Source organism: Sceloporus occidentalis, unplaced genomic scaffold (genome assembly GCF_023333645.1).
Source record: "Sceloporus occidentalis isolate IW3139 unplaced genomic scaffold, rSceOcc1.0.p SCAF_7, whole genome shotgun sequence".
NCBI lineage: Eukaryota > Metazoa > Chordata > Lepidosauria > Squamata > Phrynosomatidae > Sceloporus > Sceloporus occidentalis.
Window position 1 is genome coordinate 47,245,157 of NW_028316987.1, and position 14,892 is coordinate 47,260,048.

The 14,892-nt window shown below is 46.1% G+C and overlaps 1 protein-coding gene across 3 annotated transcripts in view; it reads left to right on the forward strand.

Moving 5' to 3' along the window:
• Positions 1-4,635: 4,635 nt before the first annotated feature.
• LOC149309700 (E3 ubiquitin-protein ligase TRIM71-like) overlaps positions 4,636-14,892 on the forward strand; it is a 57,676-nt gene continuing 47,419 nt past the window's right edge. The window contains exons 1-2 of one of the 3 annotated variants that reach the window (XM_089531313.1): positions 4,636-5,503; positions 5,612-5,676. In XM_089531313.1, coding sequence (XP_089387439.1) covers positions 4,636-5,503; positions 5,612-5,676 — 933 coding nt within the window. Of the gene's footprint in view, positions 5,677-14,892 lie in introns of all 3 variants that reach the window. The other 2 variants (XM_089531312.1, XM_089531311.1) reach the window with 2 other exon arrangements.

Below are 14,892 nucleotides of genomic sequence, written 5' to 3' on the forward strand. Positions count from 1 at the left end.
CAAGTGCCTCATCAAACAACAAACCCCAGAATTCCACAGAGTGGAACCATGGCAGTTGAAGTGGAGTCATAGTGCTTTAATTATGCCACACTGTCATTATGGTGGCACTGCGTGTTTCTCGTCCCTATTATAACTGCATGAGAACAAATAAAAAAGAAACGCTGGAGTAGACCTTAATAACTGAATCAATTACTGAATCGATCAACACATTGGTAAATCCCAGCTTTCATGGGTATGCGCTATTTGGGACTAACAACAAAGAAACATTACAGCATTTACCACAAAGGGGGACAAGCATTTCATTTGTCTTTAAGTGCTTACTGTTGGTGGTTCTGATATTATGGATGGGGAGAAGCTTCACTTTGGTCTAATTTTCGCTGGAGAAATAATGCAGTTTGACACCGCTTTAACTGACATGGGTCAATGCTATGGAATTCTGGGATTTGTCAGAAATGACTTGAAGGAAAACAACAGCAGTATACATTTGTAACTGACATGTCAATGCTATGCAATAAACTGTATAGGAGTTGGAAAATACTTTGGAGGTAATTTAGTCTAATCTCTTCCTCACAGACTCACTGAGGTTACTCAGCAGCTCCCTGTAATAGTAATATTTGTGGCTATTGCCTATACTTACTACTGATAGTTATGGGGTGAATAATAAGCATAGCCACAAATTAAAAGTAACTAAAACTTAAGAAAGATACATAGTCAGAGGCTTGAGTGATGTTATTTAGTTTAAAAACAGGTATGCATCTATCTATGTTGCCATGTAAGAAGAGAAAATTGTATGATCTCTCTGTTAATGAAATAAGATGGGTTTTATGGTCAGTTGGCATCATTTCACAAAAAATCTTGTGGATGCTGGCACAGTAAAAGGAAGAACAAGTCAATTTAAAACTAGTTTAGACAAATATACTATTTAAGCCAAGTTGGCTCCAAGGACTGGAACACAGCTTCTGGCCTCTTATGTGTCATTTAAACAGCATACCTCCAAAGTGATCCGAAGCAGCTTTATTCTGGCCTATCTTTTTGGGCCCTGAATATGCTTTCCCTGATTTAATGAGGATAGAGGAGGGAAGGTTTAACAAATTTAGACTTATCTGTGGCACAAAGGACATATTAATTAAGCAGCCAACAATAACGATAATGAATAGTGTATGAGAATAAACTAAGCATATCCGAAACCTATAATTGGGCTATAACTTTATTCATACCAAACCAAGGGCACAGTTTTTGAGTGCAGTGAAAATCTTCAGTCTGGGTGGCAAGCAGACTATTTTGTGATTGTTCGGTTAGTCCTAATAATGGTATTGCTCAACTATGGACTTTTGAAGGCAAGACAACATGCTTATTTCTTATGCTTCTTTCCTCCTGTCTGAGGGGCATCACCAGTCTATGGCAGCAGTTTGGAAGTGACACGCAATGGGATGGTGTGTCTGTGTGTGTGTGCATGTTTAAATACTGGCACGGCATATGTAGCCCACAGGTTGCGACCTTTGCATTACAGTAATTCAACACCGGAGTTTATTAATGAATAGATAACCAACTATTGAATTAATCAGTTATTCCCAAGCTCTCCTATTGACGCAGAAGGAAGAAGCCTTGTGTTTGAGAAACTTTTGAGTCTGGGACAAAATAAAATGAAATCATTTGTGGGCAGCTTGCCCACAAAATAATTCCTGTCATAAGTGTTCAAGACGAAAACCTCCGAAGTAAACACGTGCGCGGCATGTATGTAAAATTGCAAATGAAAGCAAATCCCAACAGAGAAGACTGAATGTCTCACGAAACTACAGTTCCCAGAATTCCCTAGCATTGAGCCAGGGCAGTTAAAGCAGTCTCAAACTGGATTATTTCTGCAGTGTGTTGTGGACCTAAGTCAGCTTCCACAGGACTGCTTGCCCCCCCATTAAATCTAATAGTTTTTCTTATTTATTTTCACTACTGTATTGTTCTTAAATTTTACTTCACCTAAATACCTGACAGACACCAAAAGCCATCTAATTTGGAAGCTAAGCAGGGTCAGTCCTGGTTAGTGTTTGGATGGGTGACCACCAAACCATAACCAGGCCCTGTAGGCTCTGCTCCGGGCCCACAACAAACTCCAACTCCCAGAATTCCATAGCAGAGCCAGAAATACAGTTAAAGCGGTGCCAAACCAGCTTATTTCTCCAATGTGGATGCCTCCCAATGTGGTGCAGAGGTTTCAGTGTTGGATTATGATTCTGGAGACCAGGGTTCAAATCTCACCTCAGCCATGGAAACCCACTGGGTGGCTTTGGGGCAAGTCACACTCTCTCAGCCTCAGAGAGAAAGCAATGGCAAACCCTTTTTGAAGAAACGGTCATAGGGTCACTTTAAATTGGAAATGACTTGGAGGCACACAACAAAACAAAACTATTCCTCCTAATTTCAACGAATTAGGGATTATTTGTGGGTTAGCCGCCCTGAGACCCAGTTTTAGGGAAAGAGCGGGATACAAATAAATAATGATAGTAATAATAATAATAAATTCGTTTCAAGGGGAAGCGAAATGCCCAAAATGAGCGCGAAAGCTCCAATCTTCCCTCTCCATTTAAAAATAAAAAGCCCATTCCTTTCATAGATGGTCCCTTTTCTCCCCGCCTTTCGTCGAGTCGCCTCAGAAATGCAAAACACACTGCAGAAATAATCCAGTTTGAGACCGCTTTAACTGCCCTGCCTCAGTGCAAGGGAATCCTGGGAAGTGGTTTTGTGAGACGTTTGGCCTCTGTCAGAAAGCTCTGAGGCCACAATACACTACAATTCCCAAGACTCCCTAGCCCTGAGCCAAGGGCATTTCAAGCGGTCTCAAACCGGATGATTTCCGCAGTGTGTTTTGGACCAATGTTTCCTGGGGGCTTTCCTTTCTAACACATGCCCCCAAGACTCCCCCAAGAGGAAGCCGCTTCTTCTCTTTAACTGCCTTGGCGCCAGGAATTCTGGACTTGGTCGTTTGTTGGGCAGAGACAAAAGCGATTCCAAACCGCGTTATTCCACCGTGCGGATGCAGTCTCAGAAGCCCAGCTCTCGAAGTGGAGTCCTTTAGAGAATGCTCTGCTAAATCCAAGGGAGGAGAGGAAGCGGGTGTGGGGCAAATTTAAAAACCAAGACCCCCCCCCCCCCAAAAAAAAAAAGCCACCCAAGGATTTGTGTCGGATTGTGCTGGAACCCAATGCGGAGTCGCTGTAATTTCACCTTCCCTCCTGCGCTTATTTTCATAACCTTTAGGCTTTTCCTCTCCTGGTTTTATCCCCACAAAAAACCCAGCCCTCTCTTCCTTCCCTCCCAGGCAGCCCAGCGCAGGGTCCAAACGACAAAGGAAACGTGATCCCGAGGGGCTCCGCTGAGAGGAAGCGGGTGGATCCCGGCGGATCCCCCTCCTCCTCCTCCCTTCGAGGGAAAGACAATCCTCCTCTCCATGAATAATTCAAGCCGGCCGGCAAGGAGCGAATGTGTTGTTGCGCCGGTTCAAGGATGCCCCTGGGAAAGAGAGAAGGGGGTGGAGGCCCCGGGGAGGCAATCCCGGGATAAGGAAGTCGTGTGGATCCCTCCCTTCTTGGTGGGGAATCTGTTGGGAAAGGAGCGGATCCCTCCCCCGACCTCCACCTCTTTCCAGTGTAAGACTGGGCTTTTCCGCCATTCGTTCATTCATTCATTCTTTCCCTCATTCATTCATTCATTCTCTGGCGCGCCCAAACCCCTCCTCTTCTTCCTCTCTCCCTCCTTCTCCTGCCCAGAAGGGATCGCCATCTCTAGTTGCTCCTCCTGCCCAGCCATGCGGAGGAAGAGCCGGCCAGGGGCCCGGGTAGGTGCCGGTGGAGCCCGCCTTGCGACGCCGCTCGCCCGCCGGAGCCTCCGGGAGCAGGAGAAGGAGCAGCCCCCCAGGAAGGAGACCTAAACCCCCCAAGGAACCCCTTCCTCGGAGGAAAGAAGCGAGCCCAACCCCCCTCCCCGCATCTCCAGTAGCCCTTTCCCCTCCCCGCTTCCCCCCAGAGTCGAGTGTCCCGGGGGCTTCCCCCCCACTGAGGAAGAACCCCTTTTTCCGCCTCTGTCTGACCCAGGAAACCCCGACGCCGATGGTCTTTCCGCCGCCCAAGGAGGGAGCCCCGACGCCCACAGCCACGTTGCTCCAAGGGCGCTGAGAGGAAGGAGGAAGCCAAGGGCGGCGGAGGGGAGGAGGAGGAGGAAGGGGCCCCCGGAGGAGCAGGGGAAGGAAGGAAAGAAGGAGACTCTTGGGGCCTTGGTCTTCCCCCCTGCGCCCCCCACAGCGCCCTATTGACGGAGGTGTAAGAAAGCCGGCGGTTGGGGGGGAAGGAAGGAAGGAAAGAAGGAAGGAGAAAGAAAAAAAAAGGAAAGGCAGAGACCATATGCTCCAAAGGACCGGGGTCCTTTCCCTCTGCGCCCCCCACAGCGCCCTCCTGATGAAGGTGTAGGAAAGCCGGCGGTGGGAGGAAGAAAGAAAGAAAGAAAGAGGAAGGGAAGCAATCCAGGAGACGCTGGGCTCCAAGGGCCCGGGCTCTGCCCCTTCGGCGCCCCCTTGATGCCCCCCAGCGGAGCCTGGCAAGGGGGGCGTCGTTGGCCCCGATAGCGGCTCTCCCCCTCGTTCTGCCCATGGCCTCCTTCCCGGAGCCGGACTTCCAGATCTGCCCGCTGTGCAAGGAGATGTGCGGCTCCCCTCCGGCGCCGGCTTCCTCGTCCTCCAACTCCTCGTCTTCCTCCTCGCAGACCTCCAGCTCCTCCTCCTCCTCCTCCTCCTCCTCCTCGGCCTCCTCCTGCTCTTCCTCCTCGCGGCGGCTGCTGGTGCTGCCTTGCCTGCACGCCTTCTGCCGCCAGTGCCTCGAGTCCCAGCGGGCCCTGCAGCAGCAGCAGCAGCAGCAGCAGCACCCGCCTCCGCCCTCCTCCTCCTCGTCCTCGGGGGAGGCCGCCCTGAAGCTGCGCTGCCCCGTCTGCGACCAGAAGGTGGTGATCTCGGAGCCGTCGGGCATGGACGCCCTGCCTTCCTCCAACTTCCTCCTCAGCAACTTGCTCGACGTCGTGGTCGCCGCCGCGGCCGCCGAGGAGCACCAGCAGAACAACGGGAGGCCGCCCGCCGGGGCCTCGGTCGTCGGAAGCAGCAACGCCAGCACCAACAACCGGCACCACCACCCCCCTCACCCCCGGCAGCAGCAGCAGCAGCAGCCCAGCCAGCCGGGGGGAGGCTCCTCGCCAGGCTCGGCGGCGCCGTCGGGGGGAAGCGGAGGCGGCGGCGGGGGCTCGCTGCTGCTCCGTCGGCCCCACAGCCGCCAAGGCGAGCCCCGCTGCAGCTCCTGCGACGAAGGCAACGCGGCCAGCTCCCGCTGCCTGGACTGCCAGGAGCACCTCTGCGACAACTGCGTCCGCGCCCACCAGAGGGTCCGCCTCACCAAGGACCACTTCATCGAGCGCTACGGGCCGGGCATCAGCCCCCAGAAGCAGGGCCAGAACCAGCCGCCGCCCCCGCCTCCAGCCTCCGGCTCGGCCCTCGGGCAGCAGCCCTACTCCTCGGCCGCCGCCGCCGCTGCCTCCTCCTCGTCGGCCTCCTCTTCCTCCGCCGTCGCCGTCGGCTCCGCGCCTTACAACCTCCTGGCCGCCTTCCCGGACAGGGTCAGCTACTGCCAGCAGCACGACGACGAGGTCAGTCGCCTCTGGAAGGAAAGCGGGCTCTGCAGAAGGAGAAACCCCTCCTGGAATAAAGGATGAGCAGCTGGAGGACAGGTCCTTTGGAAAGGAGGACACTGGCTTCAAAGCACATCCATGCAAAGGCACTTTGGGACCCAGCAGGCAGTTGCTTCTACCTTTATATATGTTTACCTCTTTCCCGGCTCCTGCCCTGCCTTCCATCCTTCTGACCAGGAGGAGTTTCAAAATGCCCTCCATTTAGAGCATGCCTTTACATGGTTTTACTCAAGAGTATCCAGGCGTCCTCCTTTTCCCAGGACCTGTCCTACATGTAATCCTTCTGTCCAGGCAGGGTTTCAAAATAGTCTCCATTTAAAGCATGCATTGACATGTATATGTTTCTACCTCAGGGTAACCAGGTGTCCTCCTTTCCCCAGGACCTGCCCTACAATTCATCCAGGAGAAAATCAAAATATCCTCCATTTGCCTCCATTTAGAGCATGCATTCACATGTTTTTACCTCAGAGTAATCCTCTTTTTTCCAGGACCTACTTTACAGTTCCTCCTTCTGTCCAGGAGGGATTTCAAAATAAACTCCATTTAGAGCATGCCTTTACATCTTTTTACCTCAGTATCCAGGTGTCCTCCTTTTTCCAGCACCTGCCCTACAAGTCATCCTTCTGTCCCAAATATCCCTCTGTTTAGACTAGACTTGCATCCATTTACCTTTATGTCTTTTTACCTCAGAGTAGCCAGAGCTGGTCCTCCTCTTCCCAGGACCTGCCCTACAATGCCTCCTTCTATCCAGGAGGAAGTTAAAAATATCCTCCATTTAGAGCATGCCTTTACATTTATTTGTCTATACCTCAGAGTAACCAGACGTCCTGCTTTCCCAGGGCCTGTCCTACATTTCATCCTTTTGTCCAGGAGGACCTTCAAAATACCCTCCATTTAGAGCAGGACCAAGGACCCTGTGTTTACCTTTATGTGTCCATCCCTGAGGAGTGTACCTTTTGATGTGGTTCACTTGTTCTCAAGCCCAGAGTGACCAGGCGTCCTCCTGTCCTCCTTTCCCAGGACCGGTCCTACAGTTCATCTTTCTGTCCGCGAGAATTCCTCCTGCAAGGCAGAAGGCTGAAATGTAGGACACGTCCTGGAAAAGGAGGATGACTGGTCACCCTGGGCTTGGGGGCCAGTCCCCACCATTAAGGGGTACTCTGAGGTGTTGGGGGTCCACAGTCTTAGGTAATAGTCCGCCCACACACAGTATTTTGAGGTGCCTTGTTGAATGAAAGGGGGGGGAACATGTGGTCTCTCCAGGTTTGAGAGAAATGAAGGCTTGGAGCACATGGGGCTTGAGACCCCCTCAGGAGCCCTCAGCGGCCATAACTGCCTGTGTGGTGATGGTGGTCTTCTGGTGCGTTTCTCTCTGCCTCAAACAGTTATAACACATTTTGAACTTTTTTAGCCTTTTCAGGTAGCCACAAATCTCCTTCTTGGCTCCGCTTCACCTAAACTCAGGGCTGCTTCCTTTTTGTGGGGCCGCCTTGGGCTTTTTGAGGGGATTGAAGAGTCTGGATTTAAGGGGCAAGGCATAATAGCCAAGGGATGGTCCCATCTTGGCCCTTTGTTAGTAGCGAACACATTTTGTCCCACCTTCAAGTGGAGAGAAACAGGAATCTGGTTGAGGGAGCTGGGGATGTTTAGCCTGGAGAAGAGAAGGTTAAGAGGTGATATGATAGCCCTGTTTAAATATTTGAAAGGATGTCCTATTGAGGAGGGAGCAAGCTTGTTTTCTGCTGCTCCAGAGAACAGGACCTGGAACAATGGATGCAAGTTATGGGAAAAGAGATTCCACCTCAACATTAGGAGGAGCTTCCTGACAGTAAGGGCTGTTCGACAGTGGAACAAACAGTAGAGTCTCCTTCCTTGGAGGCTTTAAACAGAGGCTGGATGGCCATCTGTCAATGGGGATGCTTTGATTGAGAGTTCCTGCATGGCAGAATGGGGTTGGACTGGATGGCCCTTGTAGTCTCTTCCAACTCTATGATTCTGTTCCAGACATGTAGCTGATAAAGCCAGGTTTAGTTCCAGGGTGTAGTTTTGAGGATGATACCTGTACCATTTCTCTATTATGACCTTGGGAAGGTGGTTAAAAGATGCTTCTGTCATGGGCTTTCAATATTGCTACTACTTTACTACTTGTGCATAAAGGTTTAAATGCCAGTGCTGTGCCGCTGCCGATGTGTCACGTATAAAGTGGGATATTTATTCATTTATTTATTTTGAGGATTGATATCCCACCTTTCTCCCACAACGGGATTCAAGGTGGGTTAGCACCCTAGCCATAAAGTTCCATAACTTTGTTTCTTCCCTATAAGAATCCTTTAGGTCTGGCGAATGTTGTTATCTGCCTTTTGAAAGTGGCAGAGATCCATTTATTTTCTGCAGAGCTGTCATGTTCCTGCTGCCCCCTTCACCCCACCATTTCCCGGGGTGGCCCTCCTTCATTGGCAAGGACATCTGGCCCCTTTAAGTCCCTTTTCAAACAACTCCCCCCCCCCTTTCATTCCTCTCCTTTGCCGCCCTTCCTGGTTCCACCACTTAGTTCTCTCTTTCTTCCATGCTTTGTTCACGTGGAGCTGTCCATGCTTAACTGGCGGAAATCTCCATAGCACTCTGCAAAGGAGCAGGATTTTCTCCCCCTTTTCTTCTTTCTTTTCGCATGTGCTGCAGGGATGTGAGGATGGTCGGGAGTGTTAAAAACAACACATAGCAGAGGGGGAAGGGATGCGGCACATCAATGCTATATATTGCAGTTGGCCATTCTTTTGAGAAAGGGGACCATCCACCCGCTCTGTTTCTTTGCGGCAGGGGATAGCACACTGAAATAAATTTTAAAGTGAATATTGCAGCCCCAAACCTGAGTTTGGAGACCTTTTCCCTCCTTGCTGTATGCCCTTCTAACTACTGTCTTCATGGTGTTCCCCAACATTACAGAAACATCATCTGAGACTTGATAGGATGCTAATCTCTTAGGAAGCATTTAACCTCCTTTCTTCCCTTGAATTAAGTGGCATAACGCTGGATAGATATAGCTATATTTGCCACCCTGCTTGATGGCTCTGTTTTTTTGTTTCAGGCATGCTGCAAGACCCATCTTTTTGCACATAACACGGGAATAATCAGAATATTTTTATGTATATATATATATGTGTGTGTGTGTGTGACTGTGTATTTTTCAATTTCTACTTATTCTCTTTCTAAATGTTTATCAGGACCTAATTTGAACCATAGCTGAATTGTACAACTCAAGGCACAAATGTCTCCGCGAACATGTGGAACATTTTGCTCCAGTGTGTTGTAACAGCCAAGTCTCACGCGTGAGATAAATAGACAAAGGCTTTCAGGTTCAGACGATGTGGCTTGAAGAAAACTTCAGTCCCCTCTCTCTCTTTTGTGTATTGATGCCGGACTTAGAGCTTCTGGAATTTACCTTTAGTTTAAAGGGAAAATGGACCTTATAGGATCCCCCCCCCCTTTCTCTGTGTTTTTTATTACCATTTTTTAAAACCAAAAACTAAATCACCTGCCCATAGTTGTTACTCAGTATTTCTAATGGTCTGAAATATTTTTGCCACTGAATTACTCTGAGAAAGGAAAAACAATGGAAAAATAACCACTGTGTTAATAGAGTAGAAATAGCGTGGGGAGAAAAACAACAAGGAAGTGAATGAGTTGATAGTTCTGGCAGTGCTTCCTAAAAGGGGAAGGATATTGGGTTGGTTGTCTCTTTAATATAGTTAATGCTCACAACATCTTTCTGAAAAGATGAATGGATAAGGTAAACTATTTGGGCTCTTGTTCCTGAAGGTTTGGGGGGGGGGGGAATCCCACAAATAGGATGCACAGACAAATGCTTGAGGAAGCTTTTTATGCTGCTGAGTGAAAGAAATTATGTTTCGCTTTGTAAAAGGAAGATACCAGAGCTTGGGAATGTTGCATTTTTAAAAAATCGTTGTTGGGTTCCTTTAAGTGGATTCCAATTTAGAGCAACCCTAAAGTGATTCTGTCATGGTTTTTTGGGTGGGGGGCAAGATTTGTTCCAAAGAGGTTTATCTTTGCTGTGACTGAGAGAGAGTGGCTTGCCCAAATTCACCCAATGGGTTTCCATGGCTGAGAGGAGCTTCAAACCCTGGTCTTCAGAGTCATGGTTCAATGCTGAAACCACTACACCAACTCCCCAAATTCCCCAACCAATACAGCCAGTAAACCGAAAGTGGCTATGCTGATTGAAGAATCATGGGAGTTGTAGTTCAAAAGTAACAGATAAGTATGCTAGAGAACTGTAATTTGTATAGAATTGTGCTCTTCTGAAAATGAGTGTTTGGGCCAAAAAGCATGAACATTTACCCTTAATTTTGAATTCTGGAGAATATTTGTTAGTAGCGTAGCTTCTCATTCAGAGAGATGAAGAAGGAATAACTGGAACAGAATGGAAACCTAAGAAGACAAGGGATTTTATATCAAGGCAGAATTGATGGGCTGATTATTGCCATTATGTTTTGCTGCTTTAAAATTGCATGTAAAACTGTAGACTAAGAAGGACATTGATTAATATGTAAATAAAAGCCAGGAGGAAATTGGAGCTTTCAGTTTTTCAAAATTCCTTTTAAGGCTCCCCAAAAAGGACAATATTTGACATAAATCTATAGTTTAAAAGGTTATTCTCGTTTTCTGGGGATTCTGATGCCAAAGAATAACACCCAGTTTCTGCTGCATGGACTGGAAGATCAACTTGTGAGCCGACATTCCTCTTGGTGGTTTGCATGGAGGCACAGTGGAATTTTCCATCAGTTTCATTGTTAAAAAAGATAGCTTGCTCTCCATGCTGAAGTTCTTAGTTGGTCCTGGCTAGTTTTGAGATAAGATCCATGTCTGAGGGCTGAATGGGTGAAGGATTCCCTTGATGGGTGCTGTATAAATACTCTATTTAGTCAACAAAACCAAACTAAAAATTCTTTTTCCCCACTGTTTCTCAGCAGATCATTACAGTAGTCAAGCATTATTCATGCCAAGAAACTGGTAACCTTTGTTTTTCTGTGTGGTTATTTAGGGGGGGGAAAGGGGGCTGCTGCCTTTTGCAAATAAAAGGAATGTTTAGAATGGCTTTTCAGGAAGGGTTTGAGGAAATGCAAAAATCTCCTCATTAGCACTTGGCTCTCCCACTGAGCTTTCTAGTGTTTGACAAATACACTCGCCTGTTTGTGAACAGCTGAAGGATATTTGGAGACTCTAAATCAAAATTAAGAATGAAAAAAGGAATTGTGCTTGTGTGTGTAAAAGGGAAAGAGTATTTAGTTGACTGTCAGTAATACTCTTGTGCTCCACTGCAAATATTTTCTGTACTGTTCAGTTACAGTAAACTGGCTATCTTTTAAAAAGGTTCTGTAAAAAACTGGAAATACTTTCTTCCATGGCTGCAGTGTGGATGTATCTATCTTGTGGAAGCTGTTGCAATTAAACCTTAGTGTGAGGTTATATGTTCATTCATAAAATATTCTTTGCTTTTTCCAACGTCTTCTGCCTTTGTAAAAACATCCTATGCGCCATACCTTAAATATGTTGCTTAAAAAAAAGGTCACATTTTTGAATGTTCAGTGTGTGTACATGATATCTATGGTAATTAATAAATATTTCTTTTGTAATAGAACAGGAATATGTGACTGGAAAGTTTGTCACTTCAGTTTCATTAAAATTCAGTTTTGTTTTGTTTTTTGGCACCAGCTTTACACATGGAAACCTAGTGGTTAACCATGGTTGGAATTACTTATGGATTATGGGGGGGGGGGGGAGGGCTTCATAAGGTTGTCTTCTTAAAAGAGTGACTGACTGGACTTGTGTTTTATATATTGAGGGGCACATTAACGTAGCATGGGGTTCATCTATTAATTTAAGGGTAGCTGTCCTAAGGGATACTGTGGATTGTATTCAGTGGCAGCTTTGCCCTTCTGCTTGTACAAAGTCAAGGCATTCTTTTCCTGCCTCCTTTGTTCCCCCAACCACTTACTCCACCAACACCCACTGACCCTGAAGACTGAGGGGTGAAATAGACTATCCCTTCGTGCTGCCTTCTGGGCGGCTTGAGATCGCGGCATTTATACAATGCCCGCCCCCAAGATACCCGGAGGCCAGCTTCATGCTGCCTGGCTGCCCACGTGTGGGCAGGTTTCAGGACACTCCGGCAGCAGGGCATTTACATACTGCATGCTGCTGGAGCACCTTAGAGCTGGCTTCTGGCTGCAGCAGGACCGAAAAACTGGCTTTTTGCCAGCGCAAAAAGGAGCGTCCGTTGGCCACTTCTTTTTTGGCTGGCAAAAAGATGGATTGGGGGTGCAGCATGTGGTTTCCACAGCCCCAATCCGGCTTTGTCAGGGGCAGCTTCAAGTCATTTGAGGCGGTCTGTTTCACCCCTGAGGTAACCATCTGGAACCATAGAGCCTATGCTGTGCAGTAGGTAAGAGCAAAGTTGATGAAACCCTTAACCACAGGAGAAACTATTTCTAGTAGTGAAAAGCTGCCTCTGTTCGACACTGTTTTTCTGCCTCGTTTGTTCAAACAGACCATATAGGGCCAGTCCTCCCATCACAACTACTGTATGGTGGCCATTTCATGGTTAGATGCTCATCTCATGGATTAGACAATATCTGCTTGCTGCTGACTGCAAACATGCTATAGGAATAAGTTGCACAGTTGGTGTGGGAGAATCCCAGTAATTATATGGTGGACCACATGATGACAGCTGCCGCATGAATTAATTTAAAACAGTGTTGACTTCTCCTAATGGTCTTTGCTTACCTGGGATAACTGTGAGAGGTATTAGTCAAAACTAGGAATGCTTCAAGAATGTTTCACTCAAACAACAATAGGGAAAGGAAGCAAGCTTCGTCTTGTTGCACAAATGCACCTGAAATACATTCTGGTTTGTGTGTGTGTGTTTGGTTTTGAGACATGATTGTAAATACCAAAGAATGGTAATGTGGGCATCAAATATTATTGAGAAAGACTGCAATAAAGAGGCACCTCTTTATGAAAAAGTGCCACCAAACTCCATCAAAAGCAGTCCCAAATAATTTGAAACAAGTCTTCAAAAATATTTTAAACTAAAATTTTACTTTAAAAATACACTCCATCCACAGATTTAACTATCCATGGTTTGAAAAATCTTCTTTTAAAAATCCAAAAAGCAAATCCAGGTTTTGCCATTATATATAAGGGACACCATTTTACTACAGATATGAGCATTCGGAGAGTTTGGTATCCACTGAGGAGGGTCCCTGGAACCAAACTGCAGTGGGTATGAAGATCCCAGATGTACATTCATCCAGCCACCAACAACTGTAGCTATAAGAGCTAAAATGTTTTTCAATAATGAACTAAATTATTATTTTTAGTTGGCTTTTGGGGTGCAATTAACACCTTTGGTCTTATACTTTTTTCCTGTTTTCTGTTATCTTTTGTTGTCCTGCCACTTTCTCTTAGGTAGCATTTCATATGGTTAGTCTGACAGGGCTTCCCTCTCTGTTTATGAGACATGACTGTACTCTCGGCGTTTGCATTTTTGATGTATTTTCATATTATGAAGTGGGTACCAAATAGGTATCCTTGAACGAAGAGAGATACATTTAAGACAATGGCAAAACATATATATCTCAAGGTTGTTTTCAGATTGATGGGGGAAATTTGAATGAGAACTTAAAAAGAGAGGGATGGGGAGAGAAAAGAACGCTTACTTTAAAACTAGGTTCTTCTGTGGTGTCTTACAGCTTAGCTTTCTTAGAGTGCAGACATGGTCTTTGGAGTGTGTTCCAAAGGTTTTTTGGTGCAGATTTGTCAGTTTTAATCAATACAGAAGAGAGCATCATCTCAAAGATAGCTGATCCATGTTTTGAAGATATTTACAAGAAAATGATGTTAAGTATCTGAAAGATGTGTGGGGCCTCAATGCATCAAGTATACATTGCTCTGTATGGTTTTCTGATTTGGATTTGATGCGCAAGAATTGTGAGGAAGGTGAAAATGGTGTATAAGGGGTATACACACATACTTTTGGAAATACTGATAGCAATAACTTGTGCCTTTTTATTTTTGCATTTTGATGTAGGTAATGGATGTTTGTACTAGCTGCTTAAGTTTGGTTTGTGTTAAAAAACATAAAGATCTGTTCATTGCTGTCTTAAACAGCATGTTATAATCAAGCAGAAGAGTAATCATTTACCTCAAAGAGGTTAGTAGCTTTGGAAAAAGTTTGAACAACAGACTTCATGGTGCCAATTATCATAAGAAGTGACCCCAAATGGTCACATCAAAACACAGCTAATAAAAAGGTATCTATAAAATGAGAGAGGGAAATATTTCCCTTGGGCTCAAAATTGTTTCAGCAGTTTCAAAAAATGGAATTTAAATTTGCAATTGAAGAGGGGTGTCTTTTTTACATAGATGACATCTGAAACAGGTTTTAGAATAAGGGTCTTGCCAGATAGCTCTTATTACCCATTTTTCATGTTTATGTCAAACCCTAGTTTCTGTATAACGTAAGAGCCTTTCTAGTCCTGCATTCTCTTCACACGGTGCCATACAGTTCCCTATGGAAAGCATATCAGTGAAACACGAGTCCAGTTGCACCCTCCGTCTCATGTTCCCTGCAACCGATATGCAAAGGCATACTGCTAACAACACTGGAGGTAACATCTGACCTGACTAGTAGCCACTGATGGCACCATTCCCCATGAATTTATCCAGTCCCCCTTTAAAGCCATCCAAGCTGTCAGCCATAATTATATCTCGTGGCAGTGAATTCCACATTTTAAGTATGCACAAAGTAAAGGAGTTGTTCTTTGTATTTGTCCTGAAACTTCCACCATTCAGCTTCAGTGGACAATCCCAGGTTCTAATATTGTGTATGAATGAGAAAAGCTTTTCCTTATATACTCTCCCCCCCCCCCCCACACCAACACTTTGTAAGTCCATACATCTTTATCTCCTTTTTTTCTAAGGCAAACAGCCCAAGTGTTGCAACTTTTCCTCATAAGGTATTTTCTTCAATTTCGTGATCATACAAGTTTCCCTTTTCTGAAGCTTTTTTTAGCTCTGCAATATCCTCTTTTAAGCACTCTTGGTTGCCCCTACTAATTTCCTCCCTTGTGCTCACCTTATTTATTATTTAGATAC